At 33.3% G+C, this 20,278-nt stretch overlaps 2 protein-coding genes across 9 annotated transcripts; one reads left to right on the forward strand and one right to left on the reverse strand.

Moving 5' to 3' along the window:
* Positions 1-925: 925 nt before the first annotated feature.
* On the reverse strand, positions 926-8,534 carry LOC110783160 (ent-kaurene oxidase, chloroplastic). 8 transcript variants are annotated; one of them, XM_056838475.1, is made up of 11 exons: positions 8,377-8,534; positions 8,163-8,293; positions 7,966-8,014; positions 6,323-6,385; positions 5,161-5,321; positions 4,163-4,324; positions 3,921-4,061; positions 3,205-3,459; positions 2,489-2,647; positions 2,206-2,400; positions 926-1,531 (listed from the first exon to the last, which is right to left on the reverse strand). In XM_056838475.1, the coding sequence occupies exons 2-11, from the start codon at positions 8,199-8,201 to the stop codon at positions 1,217-1,219; spliced, it is 1,539 nt and encodes a 512-aa protein (XP_056694453.1). In that variant the 5' UTR covers positions 8,202-8,293; positions 8,377-8,534; the 3' UTR covers positions 926-1,216. The 8 variants fall into 8 exon arrangements, with proteins under 8 accessions (XP_056694453.1, XP_056694454.1, XP_056694455.1 ...); XM_056838476.1 differs by lacking the exon at positions 8,377-8,534 and adding an exon at positions 6,476-6,532 and having other exon boundaries at positions 7,966-8,027; positions 8,163-8,297; XM_056838477.1 differs by lacking the exon at positions 8,377-8,534 and adding an exon at positions 6,476-6,546 and having other exon boundaries at positions 7,966-8,027; positions 8,163-8,297.
* Positions 8,535-15,074: 6,540 nt separating this feature from the next.
* Positions 15,075-15,575, forward strand: LOC110783069 (putative disease resistance protein RGA4). The gene has a single exon (XM_056838024.1). It carries the CDS (start codon positions 15,075-15,077, stop codon positions 15,573-15,575), a length of 501 nt encoding a protein of 166 aa, XP_056694002.1.
* The last annotated feature ends 4,703 nt before the right edge of the window (positions 15,576-20,278 follow it).

The following is a 20,278-nucleotide window of genomic DNA, read 5'->3' on the forward strand; positions in this document are numbered from 1 at the left end:
TCCATTATCATCCATTACCATTTGGGGAGTGGTATTAGATGGAATGCAAATCTATGAAGAAAAACACCAAGCTTAAGACAAAATTTCATTACCATGGACTTCGTGATGCTAATTTTTTGTCAAATAACACTAGAATTTATTCTCATTCCCACCATTTTTCCCGGCTACCAAACGGGCCATCAATAGATTTAGATCCTAGTTGCACAAATTTTGAGTATCACAACAAGAATGACGTTGCTACCGTTGAAACAAGTCTTCACAAACAACACATTTGAGTGTTCGACATTGACAAAAGATAAAAGAGTTAAAACAATTAATATGATAAAGAGGCTATTCTCCTTATTGCCATATGATTTTAAGGTGAAACCTCCTATGATCTTGTTAAGTAAACTCTATCTTGTTAATTTCCTAAGTTTTTTGTTTTTTTTAATTGGTAAGTAAGTAATAGTAAAATCTCAAAAATCAATTATAATGTTCAACATTCTCATAGAGTCGTAGGAGGGGCTTACCTACCAATTGCGTGTTGGTTCAGTGGTGATTGAGACTGAACTTGGTAGGTAGAACCCGTATTCGATCCCCCGTAACAACAATTGGAAGGGGACTGAAACCTATCCCCAAGGGTGAACCGGGTGCTAATACCAAAAAAGAAAAGAAAAAGGAGGGCCTTACCTTTTAGATCATCAACAAACTGCAATCATTAGGCTCGATCCCCTAATGTAGTTTTGGTTTTGTTTCCTATCACCTATACTACCTGTATACAAATTTGCTATTGATCAACGGATCAAGCTAGCTAGTTTTTGCTAGATTTACTAGTCAACATTTTAGAGTGATTAAGGCACATCTATCACAGATGAAGACTTGAATACAAAGTAGAATGACTTGAAAGAGACGCTATTACATTCCTAGAAACTTCATATAAACATAATTGAAGAAAACTTATCCACTATAGAAGAAGACTTCAAGTCAATCTCATTTCAGAGTATTATTTGAGCTGAAAGTACTGGCTAGGAAGGTGTGGCAATGCTAGGAACCAAGTTGATGCAGAACATTTCAATTATAGGCAGGATCACACAAGACACAAAGAACTACTCATACTGAAAACTCTCATAATATTCATTTAACTAACAACATGAGGTTTAATTCTTGTTTTACTTTTCTAAATTCTAAATAGAGTTAATTTTGATGACTATTACCATCACTTCTTGGATGTAGATACTTATTCTCGACTCGAAATGATGGCATGCAAAGGATGAAGTTTGTGTGTGGTGAGACCAACAGTATCAATGTCTTCTTCCTGCCCAGATTGCAGCTTCCACTCGAACTCTTGAACCAATCTACCAATGGACGTACACGATATTAACATCGCCTGAAGTGCGCCTGCACAGATCCTTTTTCCTGCTCCAAAAGCCATTGTTTTGAAAAGATCATTGGATTCATACTTATTATTATCTAGGAATCTCTCTGGAATCCACTCATCAGGGGTTTCCCATTGATTTTTGTTTCTGTTACATCCATACAGGTTTACTATAATCTGCAGAAAATAGTACAGTACACACCCACAAGGTTAGATATAGACGAATTCTACGGAGTACTGTAATGGCACCAGATAAAAGAAAACATTTTCCATTTTTTGAGAGAGAGGATGTTTTTTTCTCCGCTCATCCTTCTACAATTTTCCTAGTGAACAAATTTATTCACAATTTATTCGGCCAATTAACCAAATTGGTAAAAAAAAAAATTGTAACCATCAACAACAATTTGGTAAAAAAAATTGTCGAGGGGACAATTTGGTAAAAGAAATTGAGCTTCAGCGACAAGTTGGTAAAAGAAAAATTGAGCTTCGGCTAAACTTAGGTAAATAAAATGAGTTTTGACGACAATTTGGTAAATAAAATGGATTCCTAGGCCTTATTTTCTATAATTTTTCAGTTTGTTCAAAATTGAAATACATGGATTTTACCCAAATCGAAATAAAATCTTGTAAAGTGCACGTTTTGATCAAATCGGAAAATTATAGAAAAAATTGGCCTAGATGTCACAGGAGCTCAAACTTTTTTACCAAATTGTCATTAAGGGTTATTTATTTTCACCAAATTGTCGTTAAGGGTTACCTTTTTTTTTTACCAATATGGTCAATTGGCCCAATTTATTCAGTCAAACCAAATAGAGCCACAATTATAAGGGCATGGTGGTAATCAAACAAACCTCAGTTCCAGCAGGAATATGGTAGCCTCCTATCAGTGTATCTTCATGCACATATCGTATAGGAATAATAGGAACAGGGCTGTGCTTTCTCAATGTTTCATGAAAAACAGCTGACAAATATGGAAGCTGAGACAAATGGTCTTCTGTTATCCTATCAGACCCGCAAACAGTCTGAATTTCTCGGTACAATCGTTCCTGATCACCCACCATTAACACATGCCAATTAGAGAATGAATAACTTTAGCAAAATTAAAATAGGGTCGGATCATATCAGTGAGTTAACCTGTCTCTCAGGATCCTTGGCAAGTTCAAAAAGAGCCCATTCCGTTGAGATTAAAGTAGTATCAGAAGACTCAATGATCGGCTCCCAAAGCAGCATAGCTAGTTGTGTCTCTGTTACTTTCGCTTCTGACAGCAAGAAGTCGAGATAGGAATTCATATCCTGTTTTAAATTTGCAGCAATGGTAACAGTTAAGTGACTTGTAAACCTGTCAAAAATCGACCCGACCCAAAAGTACAGGATCTTGAACAACCCGAAAAATAATGGGTCAAAACTTAACCGAACCCGATTTTGACCTGGCGTATTGAAAATTGTTGTATTTATATTAATAAATGAGTTTCAACAAAAAAAACACGTTGTTCGTACTGTTGTTTGATTTTGATTTGAATTATAGTATAATACCATATTTTATGGTAGAATTTGACTAAATATAAACTTGTGTATGAAAATTTGTTAATTTTTGCGCAAACTTATTTTGTATATATATACTATCCAAATTTATGAAAATATAATATGCTTTAAAATCTCTTAGCCCATTGGGTTGACCCGAACCCGAAAGTTATTGGTCTTGAACAAACATTTATAAACCCGAACCCAGAGACCAACCCGAATTAACCCAAACCCAAAAGTAATTTTTTATAACCCGACCCTATCGACCCGTTTGACAGGTCTTAGACTTGCATGGTCAATGTATTAACTTACAAGTGCAAGATGAATACCTTTCTGCCTTCATTTAGTTCCTTATGCTCTTTAATGAGTGCTTTCATCACTGCCATTCTGCGAAGATCTAACTTTTTAATGTTTGCTTCTACCTTATTGTTAGGAACCCATTTGAGATAGGGGAAGAAGTCTCTCCAATCGACCTCAATTGCACCTTCCATCATATCCAAAACTAGAGTATGAAATATTTCCTTTCTTGTCAGAGTAGCTCCAAGCTCTTCAACAAAAAGAGACTGCAAATCTCTTCCTAGAGCCTGCACATATGGTTCGTGTCAGTCACTATCAGTTAGTCTAACACACCGTTAGAATACTAAATATGGCTGCGGGCCGGCTGTCGCCCGACCCGGCACCCGGCACAAGCACAAAAAAAGCACGGTTAGGCACGAGCAAGGAGTCGTGGGCCGGGCATTGGTCGCATTTATTTGAAAAAAACACGACAAGGCATGATACGAATCGACCCGTCACGACCCAGCATGCCGAATTTAGTTAAATAAAGCTTAGGTACGACGGCCCAGCTCGGCCCGGCACAATGGTCCGTGGGCCTGGGACCTATTTTGACTTCTCAGCCCAACCTGACTCGGAAGTCGGCATGATACAGAGTGGGCTTGACATGGCCCGGGCACGTTTAGGCCCTTGACCCGGCCCGGCCTACAACCATCTTTACGTGTTAGATCATAAGATCAGGACTACTTGACAAATATAAGCAGTAATTTACTTGTTTCAAAGCTAATCCAAAGAGCTCCGACTCAAATATGTTCCGGAAGTTTACTGCTTGAAGGGGGAAGCTCTTCACATGTGTTTTAAAGCAGCCTACTACATTCTCCAACATGGTTTCACGAATTGTCCGGTTGCGCTTCTGCATTTCAGGCATGAAGACAGTTGTTTCAAATAAATGTAGAAATTATAAAGAAAAAATGAAGACCAATTCCAAAAGTGAAACGGAAACTAGTTCAGTACCTGAGCATTTGAGCCCAATAGATAGGTTAATATGTATTTCTTTACTGTTTTGTGAAACTCATTATAGTCACTAGTTGCAACCATGCATTTATCATAGGTAAGGATTTTTAGGGCATTTGACAATTTCCTGGTCGAGATAGATGAGAAGCGGGTAACCATAGCCTGAAATAGAATGTGAGGACAGAGAGAAATAACATTAATATACTTTCCTAACAAGTGCAGCTAAAACAAACATGTATACACGCACAGATGCTCAAATTCCCAACTACTGAACACATGGTGCAATATAAATTACAAATGAGGGCGGGGGATTCGAACCTGAAACCTATCGTACACAGGCTCTCAGTCTTAAGCACTAGGCTAAGACCTAATTGGTATCAACATTGTGAATGTTTCTAGACCAAAATATCATAACCATGGGTTATTTTATTCCTCTTAAGCACTTGCAGACAGTGATTGTGAAAAAAAATCAGAGAAACAGAATTCATGTAAGGCTCTAAAAGCAGCATCAACATTTGGACTTTGCATTTCTCGAAAACCAAGGATGTCAGTGAGTTCGTTAAAACTCTTAAATAAATGTTCGTCTTGCTTGTGCCGACTTTTTCTGCCCAAACCCCACTATCTTGGACCAAAGTATAGCAGGCTTTCAGGCCATTTTCTGCCCAAAACCCGATTTTTGGACCGGGCCAGCAGACCGGACTCATGATGATCAGGTCTAGTGAGGGGATGACCGGTGGGAAATAATCCCTCAACAAGTACTACGTGGCCTTGGAAATTTTCATGGTAAGGAACATTATTAGCATTGGAAGAGATCTTGTTTCAGACCTTTTGGTGCACATTGACTTGGGATAAGGATAGATGATCATTCACCGCAATCTCATTATAACCAAAAGTCACAAAATCAATATGCTTGGTAACATAAGTCTTTGCAAATCACAGCAACCAGCATGCAAGCAAAACTTATGTAGAGAATAGATTATGTGGCGAGAGAATATTACCTCTTTTGCAACATCTGAATTACTAAGAACAACCAAATTAGAAGAGCCAAGTTGAATTGAATAAACCGGACCATGAACCTCGGACCATTGTGTGAATGTCTTGTAAGGCTTCTTTTCTTTTAGTTGCAGCAAATTCCCAAGTAAAGGCAGCCCAGGAACCTCTGCATCAACAACATTAGTTTCAAACTAAAACCCCAAAAGAAAAGTCAAATTCACCATAAGTAAAGTGAACGAAGACATTCCATAATCTTCGATATGGGGTTATATAACTAAGCTATCTTTCTTAGCTAACTAAGCATTGAGCCAAATGGGCCTTATTTTTCATAATTCTTTCTCATACTTTGGTTTTGACTATTATAGTGAATAACTTACTTTGGGACTTATATTCAATTTATAACGGAAGTAACAATCACCCTTGAAATTTTAGAACTATCCTACATCCTGTTTGAAGTAAGGCCATATTTGGCAATCAAATAATGAGTAATGTAAGTAAAATCTTATCCCCTCAAAAAGACATATACCTCGTCTATTTCAAAAGAATAACACATGATTATCAATTTATCATACTTTCATTCGGTGTATAACCCAAATATTTTGGGTACCGCCTTGACTCCTCGAGGCTTCTTCTACTAAAGACTTCTTCTACTAAAATGGCCCGAAATAGCTGGTTTTAGGCAGGAAAAAGTTGGCCCGGCCAGACCTATTGGGCATAATTTTTAAGACTTGGCCGGCCCCGAAACTGGCCCGGCCTGTATTTTGACAGGTCTAAGTATACCGTAAATGAAGACATTAACAAAACAAAAACGGAGATAGTATTTTGTATAAATAAAAATCACGAATCTAATAAAATCTCACTTCATACTGTAATATTTTTTTTCTTGCAGATTAGTGTACTGGTATGGTCAAATTTTGTCCAATCAAAATATCACACAGAACCACACCAGCAAATTCAAGCCAGACCAATTAAAGTTATTAAGTTCGGATCACAACACCTTATTTTAAGTGAAGAGAAAAAGTCTAAATCCGTAGCACGGTTCACAGACTAGTTTGACTAAATTAGCTGACATCCAAATCATTAAAAAACCATAACACTAAATAATACAGAGTAACACCAATTACAAATAAAAAATTAATAAGGCAATTGAAAGAAATGAATACTTACTAGGCACAGGAGGAGCTTCAGAAGAAACAGAGAAATTCCTGGCTCGATTAATGAAAGATTTCCCTAACAACACCATAAACACCAAAGTTGAGACAGCTACTATTGCAACTGTTGTACCAAATTGATTTCCCAGAAGTTTCGCGATTTCCATACCAATTATCTCCATTCAAATACTTCAGCAATTTCCCAGAAATTGTCTTCTTTTCTTACCTGAAACACCATTTCTTTGAAATATTACAAGATTTTCAGGAATTTACACTAAAATTGAACAAATAAAAACAAATTAACTTGATTTCTTGTAATTTTAACATAAACTCAAAAACACACAAATAATCTACCAATATAATTACCAAACAATTTTTGGTGACAACCCCACTACATAGATTTAAAGTGATGAGTCATAAAGGAGTGAACAGAACAAAAGGGGTGAAGAAAATCAATGTCTTTTTCTTTTTGGTGTTGGGAAAAATGAATAATGTAGTTGAATTATTATGTGTGTTATTAGCATTTGGGATTTGTTCAAAGTTTGTATTGTTGTCTACTTTGGAAGTAAATTGTTGGGGTTGGAACTTTTCCTTGTAAAGTGCAGATATGTTTCCAAAACAGTGAGTTTATTTCTGAATTTTGTTTGTGCCACTAAATCAAAGAAAATCGGCTATCTATAGTAACATTGGTAAAATGGTAATGTCGAATCTTTGGAAAATGGAAATGGACACGTATGTCAGTTTTTAAATTTTTTAGGAAAGAATTAACAGTCCCTCCCTTATTGATTGTGGAGAAATTCTGAGTTAATTTCACTGATTGGGAAAAAATTTCCAATCAAATGGCATTTTCGTAAATATTTTGCTTGAAAACTGTAGGTTGTATAATGTTAGATGTTGACTGCATATTTGTATATTTATAGTTGTGGATTGTTTATTAGTAGAAGCTTATTGTATATTGCGAGCTATTGACTGTATATAATATATACTTGTTGACGTATTATGAAAATACAATAATGACCGTACGTGTGGCCCATATTTGATGACATGTCATTGTACTTTAACACACATTTAATGACATTTAGTCTTTGTCAGAAGTGAGTACCAATACATAATCTGAAATACCAATACAGAATATGTTTGTACCAATACAAATTATGTGAATACCAATAACACAATATGACTTGTATTAGTGGTACTTCTAAGCAATTTTGCATTTTGATACTGACCTATTATGTGTTGGTACTCAAGATGGTTGTCTTTGGATCACTTGTGTCCCTATGGACACAAGCCACTTGAGGTTTAGAAACCCTCAAGTAATAAAAGAATCAATTATTTACGAAAATGTCATTTGATTGGAAAAATTTCCCATCGCTGACATTAACTCGGAACGGCTCATGAATGTTTGTTTTAGATTGTTTTTTTATTACTCCATTTTGAAATCTTTTCTTATTTATCAAACATTTCACTTATTTTCTCTAAGTAAACTTATCTCATTAAATCCCTTAATTATTTATCTCTTCTACTTTCAAGGAGTCGGTGTACTTAAGAAGGTTTTAACTTTAAATTGTACTACTAATAGTTGTGCTACATCCAAAAATTCTATTACGCATTCAGGTTATGGAAATTGAAGTAAATCAGAGCACGAAAATTAGAGAATACCTTGAGTTTGAACATTTGCAAGGTAGTTGCAGATTAGTGATTCACGGACCTGAAATTCAGAACTGTACAATTACATTAATTAATTACTTATTTATTGAATCCACAACTTAAGAACCACAAAATTGTCGTCAATTATATATATATAAAAAAAAAAGGAAACCAGAAATTGGAGAAGTAAACAGGGCAATTGTGCATACCAGGAGACTTGGAGAGAGAAAGTGGGAGTGATTCGCCATTTCGCCGGATATTGAAATCGGAGAATGTCATCGGAATTTTACAACTAACTTTGACGGTGAATGGTGGCAATTTTGTTTGGTCCATCTACAAACTTAAGAACAACAAAATTGTCGTCAAATAACAAAGAAAAGGGGAAACTGAAATTGAAGAAGCAAAAGGTGGAATTGTGCATACCAGAGTATCAGACTTGGAGAGAGAAAGTGGGAGTGATTCGCCGGATATTCATAACGAAATCGGAGAATATCATCGGAGTTTTACGACTAACTTTGACGGTGATTGGTCAATTTTGGGTGAGTTTGTTTTGTCCATCTACAATTTTGTTTGGGATGAATGGGTTGGCCCAATGAACGGATGAACTCTTACCAAAGACGCAATTTGGATTATACACTCGGGTGCACAGTGCTCATGGTGCACCCTAAAGAACATTTATTGAGTATCTAAAGAACATGAAGAATGATTTCAATGTACATATACAAATGAAATATTTGCAATATATGTACTATGGATTTGAACTATATGTTAATTTAGTATATGTTCCATGAATATGAATGATAGTGCACAAATTCTTATTTATAATGGGTGTATAATAAATATTGTACACCGAAGTAAAAGTTGACTCAAAATGCTTAAAAGTTAAATTTATATATGTAAAAGTTATCTATTTTTTAATGATAATTTTTTTTCATTTGAATAAAAATTATTTCTTCAAAAGCACTAATAATGTATACATTAATCATTTAACCCTTTAAAATGTTTATCTAACAACTTTTTAATTTTATAATATAAAAGTTATAGAAAAATAGGTTAAAGTTACAAAAAAACTACATAAAAGTTATCTTGGTGTACAATAAATTTATTGTACACCTTGTGCGCGCAAGACCTTTTGATGATAGTGAGCATTGTGCACCCGGGTGTATAAACCATATTTTGTACCAAAGGTCCTCTTGCTCCTTTTAATAACTTTCTTATAACATTTACTTTAGTTATGTACATAAAACTAATTAGCGGTCGGAGCGATGCTCCGCCGTTAGACCTGTTAAAAATCCGAAAATAATAGATTTTGAACAAGATTTTATGATTCGTAACCCGATTTTATCCGTTGAGCAATCAGAAAAGTAATAGGTTAAAATTCGATCGAATCCGTTTTTAACCCGACCGATTGAAAATCATTGTATTTATAGTAAAAAAAAATGAGATTATGAAAAAAAAATTAAGCATAGTAAACACGTTGTTGTTACTATCGTTGGGTGTAATATGATTTTAATTTAAATTATACGCCACATGGTTGAATTTAAATAAATATAAACTTGTGTAGGAAAATTTGTTAATTCATTCCCATATTTGTATATTATTACCTGAATTAATGAAAATATAATACGCTTTTAAAATCACTCAACCCGTTGGGTCGACCCGAACCCGAAAGTTCTGGGTCTTGAACAAGCATTTGTAAACCCGGGCCCGAAAGTGACCGACCCGAATTAAATCGAACCCGAAATTAATTTTTTACAACCCAACCCGACTAACCCGTTTGACAGGTCTACCCGCAGTGGTGCATATAGTTTGGATTTTTTTTTTAATTCATTTCAAATTTACTTATAAATTACTTAATGTATCTGATAATAATATGATTTTAATTATATATGCAGTTTAAGAATAAAATGGTTAACCAACAATTGGTGATCAACTACATTTTTGAGTAATTATCTTTATATGTGTAGAACTTTATTTTTATTACTTTACCTAAGATTATAAGATAAAAAAAAATTAAGTTATAATTGTATATTGAGTTACAAAGTCGAAATACATTTTAGAGGAAAAAAAAAAACATTTAATTGGCTTAAAAAAAAAGCGCAACATTTTCTTTCTTCTTACTGTAATACAGTATACATTGCTGTTGGGCTGGTAAAGAAGGAAAAGGGAGAATAAAAAAATAACCACAATTACCCTTTGCCCCACATATCTCTTGTACCAAGCTTTAACATTGGGTCACATATGTGACTCATGGCAAGTGTAGCAACAATTTGGCAGTAATATTCAGTCAACATTGAAAGACTTGACATTAGTGCAATGTTGTAATGGACTAAACATCACAAATGTCAAGGTTAATAATGCTCTAAAGGGTTTGATTTTCGGATTGTGTCACACTCACTAAATGTTCAAGGATGTGGCATATGATTATAAGAATATCAAACGACCTTCTAGTTTTGTTGAATGACCAGGCGATAAAAGTCTGCTAGTGCTTACAAATTACGGAGTAGAATGAGTCGAAAGAGTTCCTTCAAAAGAAAAAGAAAAAAGAATGAGTCAAAAGAGAAGCTATCTATACTACGGAGTATTATTAAATCTTCAAGACAAAGTATGTCACGCCGCTATATATGTGTCACCTTTGAATATGGAACCGATCGACAAGAAATATAATAGAAAGCTTATCATCTTAGCTAAATATTAGTTATGTCATTTTCCTCTACTTAAATACATTTAAGTTGGATATATAGGATTAGTGTGTATTTCTACTACTTTTTCACATGTTTATTTTATTTGTTAATTTTCACAACACAGTGATTGCAAGAAAATGTAATTTTGTTACCAATGAAAATAGTTTCGAATAATATCACTACAGAGTATATCTTTAATTTGTCCATTTTCTACATATCATAGAACATGTTTTTTCATTCATTAGTCAACAATTGTGTTAGCGTATATGGATTATAACATATATACAAGACATTAATTAGATATTAGGTATGATTTACAAATACTAAAACCCAAAAAGATGAAGAACGTACACTATTACTAAAACATGATACTACATACAACACACCACATCCAAATAAAATAAACTATTTCCGGGTAGTTATTAAGAAAAAGTGTCAATCTCGCATACCCAAAACATGTAAATGTAAACAGTGCGTAAAAATAATACTTCATAGATTATTCTACTACGTACGTTTTAACCGGGGTATCACTCAGAGTAAACACTAGTTTCATTCCTAAAAACGTCGTATAAACATAATTGAAGAAAACTTTGTCCACTATGAAGACTTCAAGTCAACTTAGTGACAACTAATTGTAGTACGTCCATAATAAACGTTGGGTTTAAAGTTATTTTTTCTAGTACTACCTCCGTTCCCGAAAGTTCTTTACGCCTTGTAATATGTGTTCAAAGTGTGAAAACTTTTACTGTAAATTCTCACTGTTCTATACATCGAAACGTTATCATGTAAGATCATATAAGATTGGTCTCATTATGTATTTTCAGAATATCAACCTTTTATATATTTTTCACATAAAGAATTGAATATATAAATGTTAAATATTGCATTGGAGTCCGTGCAAATAGCAAGCGTAAAGAACATTAAGGAACAGAGTTAGTATTATTTTTACTTTTTTCAATTACTAGTTTTGCTTCATTTACATTTGATAGTTAATATCTTTAATTACGTTTTACGGAGTAGTAAAATTCTAAACAGTCAATTGTATAATTACACAGTAAAAAAAGTGTACAATCGCACAATGTGAAGACCTCTCAATATCACATTAGGGTGCTCTTTAGTTACTATGTGTGTACTACGCACGTTTTAGCGTGACCTTCGGTGAAGTGTATGTTACTTAAACTCTTCATTTTCCTCAAGTATCGGATCCTCAACACTCTGGACTAACTACATGAGTGTGAACATGTATTTGGACACTTTATTTTAGGCTAAAATCAATAATGTTGCTATTAATGTCTAGATATGCTAGTGAAATTTCGAGGTTCCTGTAATACGTATTCTGTATTAGAAACAATAATGTTTGTTTCAATGTCTACATATGCCTGTGAAAATTAATTTAATATTAATTAATATTTAGTATCACCAGTCAATAGTCAATACAATATTTAAAGGAATAATCAACATATAACGAAAATTTATCGGAAACAAATTAATTACTTAAAATTTGCCGTGTTGAAGAAGCAGTTCGATTGAAAAGTGTACAAATTGAATCAATAAATCCCACTTCACATTGTAAGTCTAAATTCTACTTCAGGTTTTCTTTGAAGAAGACTTCCGCTGTACGTCCTAATCTATGTTTTGGACCTAATCTTTCTTCCCAAACTTTGGGTTTACTTTTTATCGTTTTCTGAAGGAAAATTTGTCAAATACAACCTAATAAAGTTTTCTATTTGCCAATTACAACTTCAAATTTCTATTTTTGTCAATTACAACTTAAACTTATACACCCACTTTAAATAACAACCCAAAATTATTTTCCGGCAAACCACCGGAAGATGATGTCATAATGTTTTTTTTTAAAATAGTTACATATTTTCTGTAAAAAAATTAAATCGATAAATAAGAATTAAAACAAAATAAAACAAAATAATCGAAAAAAATAATTTTTTTTACGGATATAATACTTCATAATTTTTTTAATAATGTTATGACATCATTTTCCAGTGATTTTTGCCGGAAAATGATTTCGGGTTGTAATTTAAAATAGATGTACAAGTTTAAGGTTGTAATTGGCAAAATTAGAAATTTGAGGTTGTAATTGGCAAATAGAGAACTTTATTAGGTTGTATTTGGCAAATTTGCCTTTTCTGAATAACATAATTGAATCAGACTATACAGATATGCGTTACAATTGCCAGAATTTAGAAGATACTCTCTCTGTCCCTTTTTATTTTACCCTATACAGTTTATTCGCTTTATTAAAAATTGGAGATAAATTTGGTAAATACAACCTAATAAAGTTTTCTATTTGCCAATTGCAACTAAACTTTTAATTTTGTCAATTACTTTCTCAAACTTCTAATTTTTTCAATTACAACCTTAAACTTATACATCCATTTTGAATTACAATCGGAAGTTATTTTCCAGTAAAAATCACCGGAAAATGATATCATAACATTATTAAAAAAAATAGTTACATTATGAAATGGATATAGTATAACTTTTTTTATATTATTTAGAATATAAAAGGTTATAATGTCACAAGTGGAATTTTCCAATCGGATGATGTCATAATGTCAAAAGTGGAACTTTTCAAATATAGAAAACATTTCAAAAGTAAAACTTTCCCAAACGGATTGATGTCATAATGTTATTTTTCGGCAAAGTATATAGAATATTATGAAGCAGACTAAAATGAAAAGTGTAAAAATCATTTTGAAACGAAGGTCGTATAACTTTTTATATTTTTACGCGAGTATAGAATTAGAGATATTTACGTTTACAATCGCATCTTAGAGACCATGTAAATGAAATGAGGCAAACATTGAGAGACAGAGAAATGATACGTAGTACATCAATATTTCAATTTGTACGGAACAACCAATTAGCATAAGAAGTTTATACAACACTACTTCACTAGCATTAAGTTTAGCCGGTACTTGAAACTGACAAATATATCCATATGTTTGTGAAAATAAAATAAGAAATTAAAGAAAGTGTTCTAAGTTGAGTTTGTGGAAGCAATTTTTTTTGTCAAAACATAAATAAAGCAAATGCAACCAACGTATTAAAGAAGCAGAAGAAATTAGAAGGTTTAACCAATATTAAAGAAAAAAAAGGATTACAAACTTTTATATAAGGCGGTCTTACACAAAAGATCATCTTGGTATCCTATAAGTTAAGCAATGAAATCAATTAGTTAAAAAATTGGAACTAATTAGTTAATCACTTAAACTAATTAGTTAAACGATGTAACTAATTAGTTAACCAATGAAACAAATTAGTTAAGGTGATCTTTTCAGTAAGGCGGTCTTACACAAAAGTTGCCGAAATCTTGAATTTCTAGCAAATTGCCTTCATATATTACGAGTCTCGAGTCTCGACTAGATGGTTGAATTGAAGGAGTCAAGGAGGACATATTGGATGGTACGTAGTCGCAATTGAAACTCGCAAGGGAAGAAAATTCCACAATTTTATTACTTAGGATTTGTGTTATTGGACTTATTTTGACTGAACTTATACGGAGTATTATTTAAAATAAGTCAAAATAAGTTGAACAGAACAAAGCTTTATATATAAGTTCAAACAATACCTAGACACTCATCTTACAAAGAAAAAAAAAGGTAACCACACCTCTGAGCTTCCATAACAAAAAAAACACCTCGAACACTGTTTCCGTTAAAAAAAAAGAGTGAGTGATTGAAATGGCTGATTTTATCAGTAATGTTATAACAAATATTTTAGGGAACCTTGGTACTGAAGCATTCAAAAAACTCATGTATGCGAAAGACCTGGATTTCAAAATGAAAAGACTTGAAGAACTCAAGTCCACCATTGAAGCTACACTTTGTGATGCAGCTTTGATTGAGTCAACCACCAGTTCTCAACTAGACGTGTTGAACAAGCTTACCCTTGCAATTACAGAGTTGAATGATTTCTTGGAGGAGCAAGCAGATAAAGCCGAGCTGAAACAACTCAAGAAAGGAAACAAGTTCATCAAACCGGTACGTTTGTTCTTTTCTGAATCAAACCAGCTTGTTTCTCCATTGAAAGACGCTCATAAGCTCAAGGCTATCTTGAATAAGTTTGACCGCATAGCAAGCAACCATGCTAAGTATGGTAGTATAGTTATTAGCAGTCCAACTGTGAATAACCAGAATGGAGAACGGAGCATTCAAATGTGTAGTTCTTCAATCCTCAACAGTTTGTTCGTTGGGAGGGACGAAGATAGGGACAACATTGTAAACATTTTGTCTGAGGACGACTCCATGATGATGACTACAGAGAGTGTATCTGTTGAATCCATTTATGCGATCGATGGAATGGGAAAAACAACATTGGCTAAGCATGTGTATGATGATGATCGAGAGGGTGAAGCGTTGTTTTGATGCTCGGTTCTGGGTTTCCGTACCTCGAAGTTTTGATGTTGCAGAGATGTTAATGGAGATGATAACATGTGGAATTGGAAAAACGACATTGCCTCACAATTGGAACGCGGTTTTGCTGCGTGACCATGTCATGCAAGAAATTGGTGGGAAGAAGTTTCTGCTTGTTTTGGATAATGTTGGTTTTTTAGATCATGCAAGTTTGAGAATGAAGTGGGTTGATCTAAAAAGTCTGCTACAATATGGAGCTAAAGGGAGTAAGGTTCTCATCACTACACCTGATAAAAAAGTTGCTCAAATTATGGATTCTGTTAACTCTTACAAGCTTGAGGGTTTAACAAAAGAAGACTCTTGGGTTCTGTTTCAGAAGATTGCTTTTACACAGTACCAGGAACCAGGTGTGGAGGCAATTGGGATGGAGATTTCAAATATGTGTCCAGATATGCCCCTTGTTATACGGAATGTAGCTAGTATCTTAGCAAGCAAACGTACAGTTCATGAATGGCAGGCATTCAGAGATGAACAGTTTGCAGATTTTGCACGTTGTGATGTATGAGCTTCTTCTCTCGCTAGCTGGGTTCAAATACAAGGTGGCAGATTCAAACACAGATAAATTTGACGAAAGGATTCGTCATCTGTCTATATGTAACATGGAGGCGGACTCACGTTGGGACGTGCCTAACTCAATATTCAAAATCAAACACCTAGAATCGTAGATGTGTTTATAGTTAGTGAAGAGACGACTAATGTGGGAAAATTAGGAGACTTAAATCGGCTTGATAATCTAAGTGGAGAGTTGAATATTAAAGTATATAATGTTGACAGAGATTAGAACAGCAAACATGAAGATGAAAGAAAAGCTTAAGGAGTTGTATATAGATTTCAAGAATGGTTCAAAAGAGGATGAGATTGTGTTAGAAGGTCTTCAACCCAATTCTAATTTGCAGGTTCTGCATATAAAGGGTTATAAAGGGGAGAAATTACCAGGTTGGATGATGAATCAACTAGAGAGTCATCTTCCTAATTTGGTTGAAATTCTCATATCAAATTGTAAAAGCTGCAAATATCTCTGTTCCTTTGGAAGGCTCCCTTATTTACGAGTTCTAACTCTTGAGGGGTTTGATAATGTGGAGTATATAGAGGACAATCTAATGGATGAATTTCCTTTCTTTCCCAGGCTTCTTGATCTCAAAGTTTCCGGAATGCCGAAATTGAAGGGATGGTGGAGGATGCATTCTTCCATTGGAGAAGATTCAAGAGAGCTTATTCAGGTTCAACAACATCATTTTATAAATTGGAACCCTGCATTTCCCAAATTGTATACTCTAAGAGTAGACAATGTAGAGTTGGCTATTGCAATTGCAAGGCAACATATAAACAGTTTCACCTCATTTCGAACTCTCATCCTCATAAATCATTGGATTGTTGCGCAACCTGATCAACAACAACAACAACAGCAACAACAAGTAGACCTGGTTATTGGGCGGGTACAATAAACGAGCAATGAAAAATGAAAAACAAAAGAGCCATGTGCAAGTACAAGTAAATACGAAGCTATACACGTAATTTTTTGTATAATTACGATTTTAATTTTCAAAATAATTGTAGTATAAGTTTGACCCTATAATGACCCTGTCCAATAAAGGCCTTGTCCAATAAGAGCCCTACCCAATAAAAGCCCTATTAACCTGACCCTAACCCTATATCCATTGGATTACCCTGTCCAATAACCAGGTCTAACAACAACAACAAGATCTTATCCTCCTAAGTAGTTGTTTTTCCAACCTGCAAGATTTGAGTTTCATGTATAACAAGGAGTTAGAGGTTGTTCCGGAGAATTTTCGAGATTTATTTTTAAGGATGTCTTCCTTAAAAGAACTAGGTTTCTTTTGTTGTGAACAGCTAAAGGCAATACCAGAATGGATTGACAGCCTCAGTTCCCTAACAAGCCTTAAAATGTACGATTGCCCAAGATTGGAATCATTGCCACAACAAATAAGTAACCTCCCCAATTTGAAGGAACTATATATTTATGAATGCCCCATACTTTCGGATAGGTGTAAGAGCCCAGATGGGGATTACTGGCCCTTTATTCAACATATTCCTTATGTATACATCCACTGAGAAAATCTGAGAATTTATATTCTTAATAAAGAAGTGTTGATTTGTACTCTCTTTGCCAAATAACCTTTCTAGTTTAATAAAGTCTCAACTTTTCTTTTTAATCAGTGGGAAAATAGAATAATCAAGCGATACAATATGAGATTTACACAAATATACTCAAATTTAAGAGGGACCATTATTAAAAATACACTACTCCGTACAATTTTTTTTGGATGGTACATTCTTTTTACGCGTAACAATTACGGAGTACGAAGCTTCTAGCGTAATCGTCGATAACGATCAACTACGATAACAAAATACTCCCTCCGTCCCGGAATACTCGACCCGGTTTGACCGGCACAGAGTTTAAGGGACTTGAATTGACTTATTTAATTTAATAGGTAGTAGTTGATAGTGGGGTATTATTTTAATGTAGTTAGTGGGAACTATGTAAAGGGGTGGGGTTGGGGGAGAGTAGGGGTTGAATTTTTAATTATTTTTTGTATGGAGAAGGGGGTAGGTGGGTTAATAGGGGTGGAGTGAGAAATAATATAATATGTTAGAATATTTACATTTTTAGAAACAGGTCAAGTATTAAGGGACGGCCCGATAAGGAAAACAGGTCAAGTATTCCGGGACGGAGGGAGTAAGATCTTGACCTTAAATGTTACATAATTCATCTTAGTCACCCAAAATAATTAAAATTATAAAACTCATTAAAGGATTGTTTGGTTGATTTTTAGATTTTATAAGGCGTAACAATAATAATTCTTTTAACACCAAACTTTATCTTAGTTTATTTTTAACAATCTTTTTAACCAAAAATTACAAGGTACCAACTCACCGCTTATGGAGTTCATCTTCAACCTTAATTAACCCCCATTTTCAAACTTCATCTTCGACCCCCCCACCCCAAACCCCCCAACCTTAAATTGTCAAAATTAGATTTATATAATCTTGTTTTGAAGATTTATTTTGAAATAGTCAGTCATTATATTTATGTTATTCAAATTTTCATTTTAAGGATTAACCGGGTTTTTTAATTTTTTTTGTTTTCCTTATTTATTTGTATTTATATTCTATTCATTTAATACAAAATGTGGTATTTCCTTTTTTGTGAATGGTTATTTTTTCTTTTATTGCTAGTTTGAATTCTCAATTTTTTTTTTTCTTACTTGATTAGTGTTTGATTGAAGTTGTGAATTGATTAGTTGTATTTTGAGTGGGTATGATGTGGCATAGGTGAGAAGAGAGTATTGGGGGTTTGCTCACTCACATTAACCATTTCTTTGCTTTAATTATATAGATGAGAATCGAAATAAAATGAATTTAACACAATTTAGAAATAAATATGATAAAATCATGTCCATTATAAAATAACTCCACAATTGTAGAATTGTATAATCGGTAAATTAAAACATGCTCAATGATTTTTGTAACATATTAAAATATTAAAATGTCAAGGTCAATGTATAATGTTTGAAGGCTTCATTTGTAACATAAAAATTATTGACTAATCCGTATAAGCATAAATCTTTAGCCAAAAACTGAATTATTTGAGAAATACATACAATCAAATCATGTAAGTAATATTTTCAAAAGCCTGGATGGTAATTAAAAATCATACAAACTATTATATAGGTTGTCGGTTGTAACTATTTTGCTTTTTTCATTGGTATTATGGTATATGCCTATATATACGGTTGTTGAAGGTTATCCATTCATGGTAATTATGATTAAGGATTGAATATTTTTGTCAATTGATGGTTGAAGATGATGGACTTTGCAGTTTGCACATGAAGGTTAAGGATGATGGATCTTTTTATTTTGAATGGACTTTTTCCCTAAAATTTGAAAGTTTTTTGATTTATTACAGCCTTACGGGTACTTGAAATTAATTTACAAAAATAAAGGGACAAATTCTTATTTACAATGGATGTACAATAAATATTGTATATCGGAGTAAAAGTTAATTCAAAATGTTTAAAAGTTAAGCTTATATATGTAAAAGTTATATATTTTTAAGTGATAAATTTTTTCATTTTAGTAAAACTTATTTATTCAAAATCACTAATAATGAATAAAACTAATCATTTAACCCTTGAAAATATTTATCTATCAATTTTTTTTTTACTAATATAAAAGTTAATCAAAACTAGGTTAAAGTTACAAAAAAAAAGGGTTAAAGTTATCTTGGTGTACAATAAATTTATTGTACACCTTGTGCGCGCAAGACCTTTTGAAATAAAGGGGTGTACAATACTCCTTCCGTATTTATTTAAGGAATCACTTACCTTTTCCTGTCGTATTTATTTAAGAGATAAACTTGCCCTTTTTAGTAACTTATCAACCCACCATCTAATTAAATAATATATCTAATATATCATATGTCCCATCACCCTATTAAACAAATGATTTTAGAACTACAACCCACCCCTCTAAAATGACATGCTCCCCACTTGTTTTACTTATTAAAATATCTACCCAACCCCACTTGTTTTATTACTTTATTTCATTCAATTATTCTTCTTAATACCTGTGCTCGACTAAGTGCATCCCTTAAATAAATCAATTTGACTTACTTCGGTAAAATATAGTGACTATTTTAAACACATAGTTACTGTTTTAAAGTTATAGTAACTTTTAAAAAAAAAGTATAATTACTCTAAAAACTACTACTAACATAAACATAACGTTAGAGGGAGTATAAATTAATTTGACTTACCCAAAAATTAAATTAGAGTTTCCAAACATATCATTTTAGTTGAATGGTTAAGATTTATCAAGTCTAATCAACGGTTAAGATCATTTTGTATATGGTAGTTGGCGGTAGTCGACTACCTACGCTAGAATTTGTATAAATGCGACTTACATTGAAATTAAATATGAGCCTGACTTTGGTGTTCGTCTTCTTGTGGGAGTAAAGACAATTCTCTGAGTAGACTAGTCATTATCGTCCCTTATTTTTGACTTTTTGAACTCACTGTCGAGTAGACCGTAGACGAGTACTTCCACATTTTACATACGGGGTCGTTTTTTCGGATATCAGATATGTATGACAATACACATATCAGCTAAAAGACAAATAGCGAAAAGACAAAAAAGGGAGTACCATTAATGTTTAAAAAGTATCATTCTGTAAAACAAAGTACCATT

Source organism: Spinacia oleracea, chromosome 3 (genome assembly GCF_020520425.1).
Source record: "Spinacia oleracea cultivar Varoflay chromosome 3, BTI_SOV_V1, whole genome shotgun sequence".
Taxonomy (NCBI): Eukaryota; Viridiplantae; Streptophyta; class Magnoliopsida; order Caryophyllales; family Amaranthaceae; genus Spinacia; species Spinacia oleracea.